General features: G+C 34.8%; 2 protein-coding genes across 7 annotated transcripts; one reads left to right on the top strand and one right to left on the bottom strand.

Annotated features, from left to right (window-relative positions):
• The first annotated feature begins 2,821 nt into the window (after nucleotides 1-2,821).
• On the top strand, nucleotides 2,822-7,267 carry LOC125214036 (U-box domain-containing protein 5-like). The gene is made up of 6 exons (XM_048114882.2): nucleotides 2,822-3,106; nucleotides 3,988-4,040; nucleotides 4,330-4,515; nucleotides 5,021-5,128; nucleotides 5,248-6,293; nucleotides 6,389-7,267. The coding sequence occupies exons 1-6, from the start codon at nucleotides 2,968-2,970 to the stop codon at nucleotides 7,050-7,052; spliced, it is 2,196 nt and encodes a 731-aa protein (XP_047970839.1). The 5' UTR covers nucleotides 2,822-2,967; the 3' UTR covers nucleotides 7,053-7,267.
• A 166-nt stretch (nucleotides 7,268-7,433) lies between these two features.
• Nucleotides 7,434-11,012, bottom strand: LOC125214037 (tubby-like F-box protein 5). 6 transcript variants are annotated; one of them, XM_048114885.1, is made up of 5 exons: nucleotides 10,858-11,012; nucleotides 9,889-10,252; nucleotides 9,710-9,797; nucleotides 8,380-8,509; nucleotides 7,434-8,298 (listed from the first exon to the last, which is right to left on the bottom strand). In XM_048114885.1, exons 2-5 carry the CDS (start codon nucleotides 10,225-10,227, stop codon nucleotides 7,629-7,631), a joined length of 1,227 nt encoding a protein of 408 aa, XP_047970842.1. In that variant the 5' UTR covers nucleotides 10,228-10,252; nucleotides 10,858-11,012; the 3' UTR covers nucleotides 7,434-7,628. The 6 variants fall into 6 exon arrangements, with proteins under 6 accessions (XP_047970842.1, XP_047970845.1, XP_047970843.1 ...); XM_048114888.2 differs by having other exon boundaries at nucleotides 9,889-10,248; nucleotides 10,858-10,994; XM_048114886.2 differs by having other exon boundaries at nucleotides 10,723-10,986.
• Nucleotides 11,013-14,546: the final 3,534 nt, after the last annotated feature.

Genomic DNA, 14,546 nt, shown 5'->3' with positions numbered 1-14,546 from the left:
CTTCGATTCGAGTCAACACTGTTTGAATTAGCTCTTCGACTGTTTGAATTAGCTCTTCGGCAAGATTAAAAAATATTTGAATTAGCTCATCAACAAGAGTTAAAACTGTCTTAATTAGCTCCTCGACACGAGTCAAAACTGTCTGAATTAGCTCCTCGACACGAGTCAAAAATGTCTGATCTAGCTCCCGACACGAGTAAAAAATGTTTGTATTGGCTCATAGACACGAGCAAAAACTGTCGGAAAAAATGAAATAGCTCTTGGATACAAGCTATAACTATGTAAGATGACTTCTAAATACGAGCAATATAATATCTAAATTAGTTATTGAAACGAGCAAAAACTGTCAAAGAAAATTGAAGAGTTCCTATGAGCCTAAACTTTCAATGAAGAATAACTCCTTGGTACGAGTCTAAACTTTAAATGATGAATTGAAGAAGCTATATGGTACAAGTATGAACCCGTCAAAGAAAATTGAACGACTCCTGAATACAAGTATAAACTATTTATCAAAGTAAAAATTAATTGAAAAATATCTTCACCAAGTCAGGTAACTCGAGAAGCCTTGCAAGTGTATTTTGCAAGTTGAGTTGTGGCGCTCTCACCACTCAACCTGAAGGGGAATGTTAGAACGAGAAAAAAATATTGGAGCCCCAAGAAAGATATTATTCCCTAATTCCAACTAAGATAATACAGTTTCCTTTTTAGTTTGTCACAAATAAAATGACACATTTTTATATTTTTGGAAAGTTTATCTCTCCAATTAATGCACCTAACCATTTTCTCTCCCCCAAATAAAATATTCATCTCTCTATCTCACTCTCTCCATCCAATACTCAAATCTACCTTTTTTTTATCTCAATTTAAACACATTAACCAACAACTCATAAAATCTCGTTCCGACTAAGAAATATGATATCTTAGCCAGGACGGGGGGAGTAATTTTGAGCTCAAGAATTAAAATAGTTTTGAGCACAAGTCTTACCATGTAAACATATTTTATAATGTCATATTCTCCATTCGTTCATGAAAAGTATGAACTAAATTCTTTTTAGTCCATTCTAAAAAGTATGAACATTTTAATTTTGGAAATTCTTTTTTCTCAAATGAGATGGAATTCATTTTCTATCTATCTCTCTTTACTTTACTAATTATACATTAAAATTCGTGCCGAATCAAATGATCATACTTTTTAGATACGAAAACATAAAGGGTGACATACTATTGAATAAAATCTGGTCTTTTATTTTATGTATTAGTGTGTTTTTTTGGCATTCTACTTTTGAACATGTTAAGTAGCATTCTATGTTCTAACATTCATTGTTTAGTAGTAGTTGGTTTATTTAAAAAAATTCGAAGCTGATGTGGGCTTCTGTTACGAGTAATCTTGAATTCTTGAATTCAAATATTGCTGTTGAATTAAGCGGCGTAGATGTAGAAATTGAGTGATATGACCACAATGCTGGGACTGGGAAGTTTACAAGACTATGGCCTACTGGTTTTGGCGGCTTGACGCTGGTGAACCGACGCGTCAACTGGAATTGCGAGGAAGCATGTAGGAATTTAGTCTATTTTTAATGATGGGATTTCATTCTCTGAAATTATTATCTATCTAATAAATTTGGTACTTCATTTTATTAAGAGTTTCATTTGAATTTGACAAGTTTTAAGAAATACTTCCTTCGTCCCACTTTAGCAGTCTCATTGATTTTTCTGCCCTCTTTTTATAAAATGATAAAAAAATAGTTAAACTGGAGAAATAGTAAAGTAAGAGAAGACAATAATGTAGATAAAACTTTTCTCTATATTATTCTCTCTCTTTGATATTTCTCTTCTTTAACTATTTTTTATCATTTTTACAAAAAGTTGATGAAAAAATAATTGCACAGTGGTATGACTATTAGTTTTTTTTACATAAATGTAAAAAAAAAACCACTCTCTGACAAGAATTTCATTTTCTATATACTCCTTCCGTCCCGCTTAAGATGACACGTTTTCCTTTTTAGTCTGTCCCAACTAAGATGACACATTTCATGGTAACTTTCTCTCTCTAATTAATACACTCAACCATTTTTTCTCACTCCTATTAAAATATGCATCTTTCTTTATCTCTCTACTTTAATACTTCCACCCACTTTCTCTCTCTCCAATTAAACACTTTAACTAATAACTCCTAAAATCCCGTGCCGGCTAAGCAATATGTCATTTTAACCGGGACGGAGGGAGTATATATTTTCAAAAGATAAATGTTTGGACAAATTCATATTTTGGTCATATGTATTAGACTAAAATTGACCTTTACGAAGGAGTATTTCTTCAAGAGTAGTATAAAAGTGGTAATAAAAGAAGGGAAATTGGTCTCTAAAATCATGAACTTTGCCTAAAATTTGGTATTTCCCATGAATTTTGAAATTGGTATATAATATCACGAACTTTGCATTTTGTTTGGTATTTCCCAAACTCACTCAAATGAGATATTTTCATCAAAATCTTATTTAATATAGGCAACCTTGATATGTTTTATAATATTTGAAACCACTTTTTAAGTTCATAACATGTAGCATAAAAAGTCACGTTGAAAACTACGTTGATTTAATTGTGTCAAGTATGATAAAAAAAAGCCTCGTAAGTTAGTCAAATATAGCAATAAACATGCCGTGGGAAATACCAAACAAAATGCAAAGTTCGTGATATTATATACCAATTTCAAAGTTCATGGGAAATACCAAATTTTAAGCAAAGTTTATGGTTTTAGAGACCAATTTCCCATAAAAGAACCATAAACTTTACGTGATTTTTTCATCTCATACTTCCTCTTCCACCTCATCCTATATTTCTCGCTCTCTATTTATCTTTTTATGCTACAGTGTAGCAGGAATCTTTATGAAATGTATGTGATTCTTTCCCTGTAGGTGAATATTGTAATCAATCACGAGTTTGATAAATTTCGGTGAAGATTGAGTCAAAATGTCAAGAGTTTATGATTTATGGGAGAAATTGGTCGGCGCTGTTCTCGACAGGGAGGAGCGCCGGCGACTTGCCCTTCGCTCCAGCTCCAACTCCAGCTGCTCCAGTTTTTCCGATTGCTCCTCGCGTTTTAGTTTCGGTATGATATGTGTGAATACTGAACAATCAAGTCGAATCTTTCATTCAAAATTCTTGTTGCTTTTCTGGTCATTGGCTTCTAATTTCAATTTTAATTTTGTCTTTTGAGCTGTGAAATTTAGATATTTATTCTATATCCAAACTCAAAATTTATTATGCCCTCTGGAGCCTATGATTTCCATATTCTGATGTACTCCCTCCATTTTTTCATAGTTGAGGCAGAACTTTTCGACACGAAGTTTTAGAAATAAATATTGAGTGTGTTAAATAAATAGATAAAAAAGTAAGAGAAAGAAAAAGATAGAGAGAATAAAGTAGAGAGAATAAAGTAAGAGAGAGTAAACTAAGAAAGAGAAAAAGTTGTCATATATGGAAATGACTCAACTATGGAGAAACTTCTCGAAATGGAAAAATGACTCAAGTATGAAGAAACGGAGGGAGTATATAGTAAATGCGTTTTTTTCAAATATGCATATAGTAAATGCGTTTTTTTCGTAGACGTATATTATATTGTTAACTTTCTTATGTTGCTAACTCTGCTAATTGTATTAAAAATGTCAATACAAATTTGTGTTACATTTTAAATATCAATGTCAACACAGTGTATTAAATTATCAACTAAGTTTATGTTAACATTTCAATATCATCGACATTTTATTTTTATTTTTATTATATTAAAAAATTCATGTTGACATTTTTAATAAACTGCGTTATTGGGACGAGTTAACAACTTAAAAAAGTTAATAAAGCATCTTTATTTTCATATGTGTAAGTCAAAAAATGTGTACCCTTTAGAATCTATATCTTATTTTCACCTCAAAGTAGAAAAAAAACAAGTTTTTCCAGCTGAAAGTTTCTAATTTCGGACAGTTGTTTTCTCAGTGAGAAGTCACGCCGAAATTGTTCAAGAACTCCTGCCAACTCAGACCTTCAAGGTATGACTACAAATCTCGAGTCACTTTTTAATTCTCTTGATTGTGTGTTTAACAAATACCACTATCTTGGAAGAGGCTACTCAAACCTTGGAACATCTTTTCTAATTATAATTCATATTCTACATTTTCTTTCTTCTTTTTGGTCTTGAAAGTCCAACAAGAACAGTGAAAGTATACCCCGTTCATACACCTACTCTTTCTACATTAATACCATATTTTCTGTAATCAAATATGAGGTAGTTCATCAAATTCTGTGTCTTAAAGACTTGGGATATAAATACGATTGCAGGTGCATGCTCAAATCTATTCAGAATTATTTAAGGTGGTCGTCCGAGTTTCGAAGAACTTACCAGAAATAGAAGCAGCCCGCCCTCGATGCTCTACAGGAATAGAGACAATTTGCTTGTTAAACGCTGGTATTGATAAAGCTAAGTCTCTCCTGCAGCAATGCAGTGAGTCAAGTGTACTTTATCTGGTATGTGTCTCTTTCATCCTATTGATATGAAATTCTTGTTTATTCTCAATATGTTATGGTGTGTATGCCTTCACATGCTTCAAGATGCTCGAATGTGAAAGTAAATACTCTCTCCGTCCGTCATTAGGAGTCCCGTTGACTTTTCTGCACTCTTTTTATAAAAATGATAGTAATAAATAGTTAAAGTGGAGAAATGGTAAAGTAAGAGAGTGAATATTGTAGAGAAGTGGAGGGAGTAATTCCTAAGACGTTCTTGAAGTCAAGTGGCATAATATAAAATCATGATATGGTCAATAACTTAATGCTCTGATGATGGTTTTATCTTCTTGTGCCCATGAAAGTGGATTCGTGGATAGAAGTATATAAAGCACAACCATAGGATTGTAACATGTACTATGTTTTGCATAATCTATATTGAACTGTAGTGCGTCATGTAACAGAAATTCATTTTTATGTATCTTATTGCTATTTGTTCTAATGTTCAATATTCATGAAAATCTTACAGGCACTTACTGGAGATGCAATATTGTTCAGATGCAAAGGGGCAAAAAATTTATTGGTGCAAAATCTCTGCCAAATTCAATATATGGTCCCAGTGTTGCTGGCTGCAAAGGTGAATAATTATCACTCAATAATGACAGGATCATAGGAAACAACATACATTTTCCTTACTGCAAAATTTTGTAGTAATGCTGATGAAAGTCATTAGTTGTCTCTGTTAATTTCGATCAGATTTCAAGAATGATAGCGGATCTCAGGAGTGCTGCGTTCTTTTTGGATCCATCTGACGAGGAGGCTGGAAGAATTCTGAGGGAATTAATTCACAGCTCAGCAGTTGATTATACAGAGGAAGCTGCACTTGCTGCTATTCACACTGTATCCTCCCGTCTTCATATTTCATCACAAAAGGCTCTACTAACCGAGAAAAGATCTCTCCAAAAGTTGCTTGACAAATTTGGCGAAAAGGATTCAAGCATGAGGAAGATCTTGATATTCTTCCTGAATCTACTGAAAAAATATGGAAAGGTTATAGCAGAAACAGAAAATGACAATGCTGCATCAGAGCGTGGTAACCATTTCCCGTATCCAAACCCGTATCATTTAACAGAGGACGTGGAGCTACGTACAGATTATAGGTCTAATGAATCTCATATCAACACATTAAGCAGGCCTGTGCCACCCGAAGAATTCATATGCCCTTTATCATCGAGGTTAATGTATGATCCTGTTGTCATTGAATCGGGGCAAACTTATGAAAGGATGTGGATCCAAAAGTGGTTCGTTGAAGGTCACTGTACTTGCCCCAAGACTCATGTGGATCTATCTAATTTGTCTTTCACATCAAATGCCACTATGAAGGATCTGATCATCAAGTGGTCTGCCATGCATAGTGTGTCGGTTCCTGACCCGAAAAAGATGCACGAGGGACTTCTTATGGTTGGTCTAAATCTTCCACTGGATTACAGCAATTTGTCAATGGGATCTAGTCTCGGTTCAGATTACTCAAACACCATGATAAGTAACGAAGTGAGATCAATACATGAAATTGATTGGGAATTTCTATCCAAATTCACTACACTTCCCTGGGATTCTCAGTGCAATGCAGTTGATGATACCCTGAAGAAACTGATACACAATGAACAATATTTGGTGGGTATCCCGTTAAGAAAGTTTGTCCAACTAATCCATGGATTTTTGAAGGATGCCTACGACCGTCATGACATGGAAGCACAGATGACAGGATGTCAACTATTGTATGAGGTGGTGCAGAAGCACAGGTAATTATACTATATCTCTACTATATTTTCTTGAAGTAGTAATTATTTGAGATAGTTGCAGATTCTAATCTACTTTTGCTTTTGTGGCATTACAGTAACAGTGCATCGTATTTGAAGGAAGTCGAGTACGGTCAGTTAGCATTACTTCTTGATACAGAGGTCTCAAAGCAAGCTCTCTTCATATTGGAGGAACTGTCTAACCACCAACAATGTGGTCAGAAAATTGCTGCTTCAGGTGCTCTCGTTGGCGTCTTTAACATACTCGACAGCCAGATTCAGGAACTGCTGGAACCAGCGTTAAAGATATTGAGAAATCTGTCTTCAAATGGTGATGTTGGTTCTTTCATCACCCCTTCAGAACTGATGCCCAAACTAGTCCCACTTTTCGAAGATGATAGCCTAGCGAGTCACTGCATAGTCATTTTGAGGAACATGTGTGATGGTTACACAGATGGTTGTATTGCTGCAATGGCCAAAGTACTTGAGAGTAACAATCGGGAGGACCAAGAGTACGCAGTCTCGGTACTCCTTAAGCTGTGCTCTCAGCGTGTTGAATTCTGTCAGTTGGCCATGGAGGAGGGCGTTATCCCCGGCTTTGTCAGCATCTCTGTTAAAGGAAACAGAAGAGCAGCTGCGATGGCCTCTGAAATGCGGCGGATTCTGAAAGAGTATACCACCGGAGAAAACTCTGGAGCAGATGCTGCTAGTGCTAAACTCTACCCACAAAGGAATGATACAAAGCATCAAGATTTCTGGTAAAATTTTTTACCAAATCAAGTGCAAAGAAGAATAATAATGCAATGTCTTGTTCATATGATTAGTTGAAGTAGATTGAGAATTGAAGATTAATTAGTGTTATATGGTGATATAATACATTTCTCTGTATGTAATGCAATATTACTACTATTATTTTGTTGAAGGATTTTGATCCATGACAGCCAAATAGTGGTCAATGATACAAGGTTTGTATAGTATTTTCTGGTTATGTCATTTGGTATTTTACCCTTGACAGCCAAATAATTTCACGAACATACAAGTTCCAGCTGCAATTTCAATTGTATATTTAAGCTGAATAACATTTACCCAATTTAGAAGATACTACAAGAGGTTAATGATTAAATTTTTCATCTGACAGACAACTTTCATAAAAAATATTATAACCCAAATGAAGATCCGTTGATTCAGAACAAGTGTTTCCATCTGAGCTTCTAAATTATAAATTACTACTTGCACAGTAAAAATTCTGAACTCTGAATCAGCATTCATGCACGACTGTGCATGGCGCCTCTGCAAGGTAGACGATGATCTTGAGGTACGTAAACCATCCAAGACTCGTCATTCACAGGCCGGTTTGGTGTCGAAGCTGCTCAAGCAAATTGCAAAAGCTTGAAATGCAGAGAGTGGGTAGCGATAGTCCATGGTAAAAATGTCTTTCCCAATCTTTCCAAACTGCAAAATCACCTTGTCATGTTCTGCAGCAGGAATGTTTAGCAGAGGGTCAATACGGGCCACAAGCTGGAAGTTTTTAACAGATGCTACTGTTACACGGCCTTTGAAATTCAGGCACCAGCATTGTAAGTGTTCATGCCACCTCGGAGCCTTGTTTTTCAGAACGAGCGCCTCTCCAGAATGTGTTTGTACTGGTGAAGTTGTCAGGTTCGGGGAGCTGAAAGATATAGCTGGCTCCTTTTCTTTTGAAACCTTTAGGACTGAGGACTTGTCCTCATTATACTGAGGAAATGATGTCGGGGTTGGGGCAATGCCCCCCTCCTGAATAGAAGAGACTGGAATAGAGAGCATCGTGCAATGCATTCTTCTAGGACCTCTTGTGCGAAGAACATTGAGTTCATAGGAAATGGTGGCCACACTGTAGTTATAAGCAGGTAATTTTGGAGAAACTTGCTTAGCATTAAATCTTCGACTGTGCCGACTCCTATGCTGAATTGCAGCATCATTTGGAGATTGGCTGTCATATATGGTAAACTTAGTACCCAGGAAATTAGATCTGATCACAGAAATGCAATCTTGTTAGATTAGAATATAGTGATAGATTCTCAAAAAAAGGTGTATGAGATGGCTTGCCTACCTAAGTTTTCCAACATAAGTGTTGCTGGCTCTAGAAAAATCATCAGCAACCAGAGAAATTAAGAAATCTGTGCTTGTTGCCCTTCTCATCTTTCTGGCTGTCAGCAATAATTTATCACTCTCGGCTTCAGCTGCCAACGTAGATTTATGAATTAGCAAAACTGCAAAAGGCATCCTGGTGGCTAACCATATAGTAATATCTAATTGGCTTGCTAAAGTAATTAAACTCATCCACAAAGAAGGAACCAAATTATTACGTATAAATGTATAAATATGTTTAAAAAACCCAGAGACAACCGGCCTTTACATTATTTTGTGCTTCTTAAACCAGGTTCATCCTTAATATAGGAAGAGAGTGAACATCCTTGATCCAACCATATAAGTAACTATATCATTCGCATTCACTTAAACACAACTGAACTGTATCAACTTTAATCTTTGATTTATTTCACAAAAGTCTGATGATTTTCCAATACAAAGTCAATTGCCAATGTGATTCCATCCTTGTAATGATCTACTTAAGGACAGCTGAGGCACTTCAGATTCCTTTCATTCCACATAGTAGTTAAGGAAGAACCCAAAAGCATGTACACACAATATTACCCAATGGTCAACATAAGCAAAAACAATCATACAATGGCATATCTTCCCTATTTAGATACCAAGTAAGTTAACGGAAGAAATCTTCCTACAGTTTACGTAGCAAAAGTTTGAAATAAGCAGATATTGTCTATTTGCATGCCACTGACCGCAACACTAATAAATAAAATTTCTGATGCTTCATAGAAGATTAAAGATGCATCATGCAACTTCAATCAAGAATTAATATTGATCCCATATTACTCCGTATTTCTCTGGGGATTATTCACTGAACATGCATTATTCTATGCGCCATGGAGAGGCAGTGTGAGTTCAGAAAGGGGTCTCTGTACTGTTGCAGGTCAATCAATGTGAAGAAAGCGGGTGTTTATGATGAATTTTGCAGATTGGATTTAAACCATAGAGTAACAGACATGGAAGGGGGGGGGGGGGCAAAAGAACAAGCTAGTTCCTGGATGAGACAATTCGTTTTTTATATCTAGACTAGATGGAGACACTTATATCACAAGAGACCACTTTAAGAACCAATTACAAAAGTAAGCCAAAAATGTTAATTTCCAATGCACTACACATTGATGTATAAATATGTAGTTTATTAAAAATTATTAATCTGTGATCAATATTCATAAACCCTCCTGCTACAATTAAGCCTTTGAAGGTATAAGTAGGTGATATGGGAAATAATAGAAACAAAGCAGAATCAAATTATCTAAGTGCATAAAATAACTTACAGGGAGTCAGGCCAAAACACAGGCGATAGGTAGATGTTGCTCTATCCCTCTTGATAAAGCATTGGACTGGAGCATCTCGAGGTCCCGGCTTGTAGCAATAAATGAACAACATAAGTTTAGGTATATGAAATTCATCCTCAGAAACAGGTCTACTACTAAGACAGAATGCATAAAAATACCTGCTTTAATGAAATGGGGAACGTCAATCTCCCACATTCCTCAGGGGTTTTAACAATATCCTTGGTAACATCCCTCCAAGATCTACAGACTGATGCACAAGAAACGACAACTGCCCTTGCAGGCCAAGCAGTCTCACTCTCTTCAACCCTCCTGATGATATCCAAAAGCAACTCCGGTGGTAAATTTGCCCACTGCCCTTGCTCTATTGGCTCTGAAAGAGTTACATCAGGGGCTACAAAAGACCTCGTATGGCTGCGCCAGTGCTTCCCCTCCACACCTCTCCTTGACATGCTGCCAATCCCATCTCTCAGCTCCCGTAAAATGCTCTTGAATGACATCTCGAGTGATATCGACAGACGCTATCTTCAAGTAAACATGGCAAATCAGAGGCAATCAGAAATCAAGAATCCCAAATTCATCGCCATGGTTAGCTCAATTGATTTTATCAAGCTTGCTTACATAAACACATAAATTGCTACATAAACTGAATTGAAGAAGTTCCAAAGAGAGATACACAAACACAAGAAATCTTATTTTTTGCACCTTATGAATCAGTGAACCTTGAGATTAAAATTGGAAATTCGAACTGAAATTAGAAAAAGAAAAGAAAAAAAACGAATCATATTTGCTAGTTTGCATTCATTTAGCTGCAAGATATCAAATTTATACAGATTACGAACGACCGAGTAAAAATTTGTTTAAACCCAAACTCTAATTAAAAAATAACAAAAATCATGAACTAAACCCACAGTGCAAAAAGAAAACAGAAAAAGTAAGAGGGGAGATTCAATTTTCCGGAGATCCAGAGAATAAGTTGAAGCATTCACACAAACCTGAAGAATAAACTAACAATGAAATCGAATGGGAAAAATTCGGTGAGAACGAATAAATCGGACGAAAGCAGATTCAGATCCATATAAATGTGAAGACCAAAACCTTATCATATTCCCTAAATTTTCGGATTTAACCTCTACATAGCTGAAACCAGCGTCGTCTCCGCAGCGGGTATAGCGCAATCACGAGATCGGAGAAGACAGAAAATAACAGCTGCTTTCACAATACTGAGCGCAAGCGTTTGTCTGCACACCTTTAAATCTGTGCTTCTCTCTCACCACATATTTTATTATTCAAAATTATTTTCTTTTCCTTTTTTTCATATACTTGAGTCTATGCTTAAAAAATTAGTAGCAATAAAATAAAAGAGAGAAATAGATTTAAAATATTATTTATAGAAAATGAGACTTACCTTATTAAAAAAGAAGTATTTACAGAAGAAGAATAGTCTTTTTGGCCGTTGGGCCTTATTTCGATATTTTACGTGCTAAAGTAAATGGTACTATAATGGTAAAATTGTCTGCAAAGTCATAAACTTTGGTGAAAGTTTGGTTTTTTCTACAAATTATGAAAGTTGCGTCTAAAGTCACGAACTTTATCGGATCATGTAAATTTTTCAAACTACAGACCTGACGACATGTTTCCGTTAAAAACTTATTCCACGTGACATGACGGTCCCAAACTACCGACCTGACGACATATTTCCGTTAAAAGCTTATCCCACGTAACATGACGGAGGCATGACATAGCAAAATTTTTGACTGGGCACAAAACGACATCGTTTTATGCTTTTTTTTTATTGAATTTTCTTTTCACTTCGCCAATTTCATCCCTAAACCGTTTGTCGACGACTTCACTCTTTTCGATTACGTTTTCCGTCGATTGAATTGGGTTGCGCTTTCGAAATGCAACCCAATGACGATGTGCTTACTTCATTGATGATAATATTTGGATTCTTATGCTTTTATGGAATTAAATTATTGCCTGGACCACTATACAACATCTCAAAAATGCACATCCATCATTATTGCACATATAGGTTGTATAACCTGCTTCACTATATGAGTGTTCTTCAATTTTATTTATTTTGTTCACTTTTTGAGCATTGCAACAAATGTCAGATTCTTTCATTGATACGTACGAGTACTATTTTGTTGGCAATAAACAATTCAGTTTGAACCGTTAGATTCCATTGATTCTTCTAGGGCTGGGTCGATACGATATACCGTATCAAAAATTTTGTTTCGTTATCATACCGAAAATATCGATATGAAATAATTTCATATCGTTATTGTTTTGAAAGTTTCGGTATACCGTATTTCGGTATGGAAAAAAACTATACCGTTACCGTTTTAAAATTTCGGTATATCGTACTGTACTTCGGTATACCGTTCTGAACGGTATATCGATATTTCGTACGATATACCGAAATTTTATACCATTTCGAATACCTATATACCAAAAAATATAATTTCAAAACCGAAAAATAAAACCAAAATTAATATAATTTTAACATAATAAAATAAACATTGTCCACATCTTCATAATCAAAAAATATATAATTAAGTTATATGGATATATTTATGATTTAAACTTTTAATCTTAAAAAAATAAATTATATTATTACTATTATTATTATTATTATCATCATCATCATCATCATCATCATCGGTAAAAACGATATGTATCGATAATTCGATCCGTATTGATTTTCGATATATTTCGGTATACCGATAATATCGATATATATCGTATATTCGATATAATACGGTATACCGCGGTATAAGAAAATTCATATCGTTATCATACCGAAAACTTTCGATACGGTATTGTATCGTACCGAAAGTTTCGGTATACCGAAAATTCGATATTTTTCAATACGATACGATCGATATACCGTTTTTTCGGTATATTTACTCAGCCCTAGATTCTTCTACCACTACATGATCTTTATGAACTTTTACAGAAGTCATTAATTAGCTATTGGCAAATTAATTTTGCTTAAACACTGATTGCAAGAACAACATGTCGAATGAAGGTAAATCACACCAAACAATTTTAATTTGTTAGTTGTAATTCTTTGTACATTCGTTTTGATTTATACTGTTCTTGTATGATATGGTAGTGAAATGCATTAAATTTTGGGAAGAGAGTGAATGTAATGTACCAGAAAAATTCCCACATGAGAATACAATCATGATTTTATCGACAAATTAGATATGTTTATAAAATTCGCTATGCAACATCCCTTATTATGCACGGTTCAAAAATCAAATATCCATGTGCATGTTGTGATGATAAAAAAATTTCTTGCAACAGAAACGGTGAAGGAGCATCTTGTGAGAAGGGATTCACTCGAAATTACTATGATTGGAGATCTCATCACGATGCGAGAGCGTCGTCCAACTCAGGTGCGGGCGGGGTCGGTCAAGCAAACAACGACATTGATAAAGCAATTTAAGAGCCTAATTAGCTTTCAAAGAAGCCAAGAATAGATTTTAAGCATTCTGATCATTTTCATTCAAATTTTATTTAATTTAATGTCATTTGAGTTTTATCTTGATCTATTTTCTCTATATATGTATGCTTGTAGCTTAGAATCTCACGTGGAAAATCGGAGGATGTTGAATACAATCCAAATGAAAAATTATGATCCTAATTGCATATGTCTAAAGTTTTTCCCTACTTGTGAATTTGTCCTATGCAATTTACTTATCTTTGTATGAGTATTCCATGCATATCTTGATCGAAACTCCCACTTACATCGATAATCAAAATTGCTAGTTTTGCTGCCCAAACAAATGCTCGAATTTCTTGGAAAAGTTGATAGGTTTACTGGTTGGACCACAACTCCTTATTAGATGGCTTTTAGGCGACAAAGCAACATTTTTTTCCCATTGAGTAATTTTACGGAGTACTATAACTAATGCTATTTGATTGATCAGTCCCACAATAGGTATTACACTTTTTCTTTTAGTTTGTCCCACAAAAAATGTCATATTTCATTTTCTGGAAAAAGCTATCCAAATATGTCATCTTTTATGAGACAGATGGAGGAAAAAATTTGCTCTAATGAATGCACATATAATACTTGTAAATGCATACTCTACCGAATTAGTGATGGATTTGTAAATGCATACATAATTAAATACAAATGCACAAATTTACTCTAATGAATGCACATATAATACTTGTAAATGCATACTCTACCGAATTAGTGATGGATTTGTAAATGCATACATAATTAAATACAAATGCACACAATGTACTTTATAGTAATGCCATAAATTGCAAATATAAAAAATTGAAGTCCTTGCCCAAGCAAGCACGGTGCATGAAAAGTGTCTCTATGGACAAGGATAAGGTTATGGATAGAGTTATGGTCGTACTTTTAATTAATATTCTTATAGATTCCAACTAGCATTAATTATTGCATATACTCCATAAGCCTATATGCTTTTGTTGCTGGGCAAAAATACAAAATAATTACTGTGTTTTTAATTTGATTTTTTCCCCTACTTCAAGACACGCCTCAGCATCATTCCCAGTCCCCTATAACAATGGAATATCGCATATGTTCATTCATGTATGGGAGGACTATTATTTAAGACAGACAACTATATTTGTCTGTTTCCAACATTTCAAAATTCTGAGTTTGCTTTTTAATTTATTTCCTTTTTATTTTCCTAATGAGGGATGGATGTTGATGCTTCAGCGTCTTATTAATGTTGGGTAAAGCTATGTGGCTATAATGTGGCTGACCATAAATGACATTTTAGTAAATATAGGTATTATTGAATATTAATAGTTTAATTGTCTCATT

This window comes from Salvia hispanica, chromosome 3 (genome assembly GCF_029641045.1).
Source record: "Salvia hispanica isolate PSC_SH4W2 chromosome 3, Shi_PSC_v1, whole genome shotgun sequence".
Lineage (NCBI taxonomy): Eukaryota > Viridiplantae > Streptophyta > Magnoliopsida > Lamiales > Lamiaceae > Salvia > Salvia hispanica.
The sequence above is the reverse complement of the archived record's forward strand: the minus strand, read 5'-3'. Positions and strand labels throughout refer to the sequence as shown.

Coding starts and splice junctions, on each gene's coding strand:
- LOC125214037 (XM_048114885.1), bottom strand. CDS start 10,227: ATGTCATTCAAGAGCATTTTACGGGAGCTGAGAGATGGGATTGGCAGC. Junction 9,798..9,888: donor TCCCCATTTCATTAAAGCAG/GTATTTTTATGC, acceptor TATTGCTACAAG/CCGGGACCTCGAGATGCTCC. Junction 8,299..8,379: donor ACTTATGTTGGAAAACTTAG/GTAGGCAAGCCA, acceptor TTCTGTGATCAG/ATCTAATTTCCTGGGTACTA.
- LOC125214036 (XM_048114882.2), top strand. CDS start 2,968: ATGTCAAGAGTTTATGATTTATGGGAGAAATTGGTCGGCGCTGTTCTC. Junction 3,107..3,987: donor CTCCTCGCGTTTTAGTTTCG/GTATGATATGTG, acceptor TTGTTTTCTCAG/TGAGAAGTCACGCCGAAATT. Junction 4,041..4,329: donor TGCCAACTCAGACCTTCAAG/GTATGACTACAA, acceptor ATACGATTGCAG/GTGCATGCTCAAATCTATTC.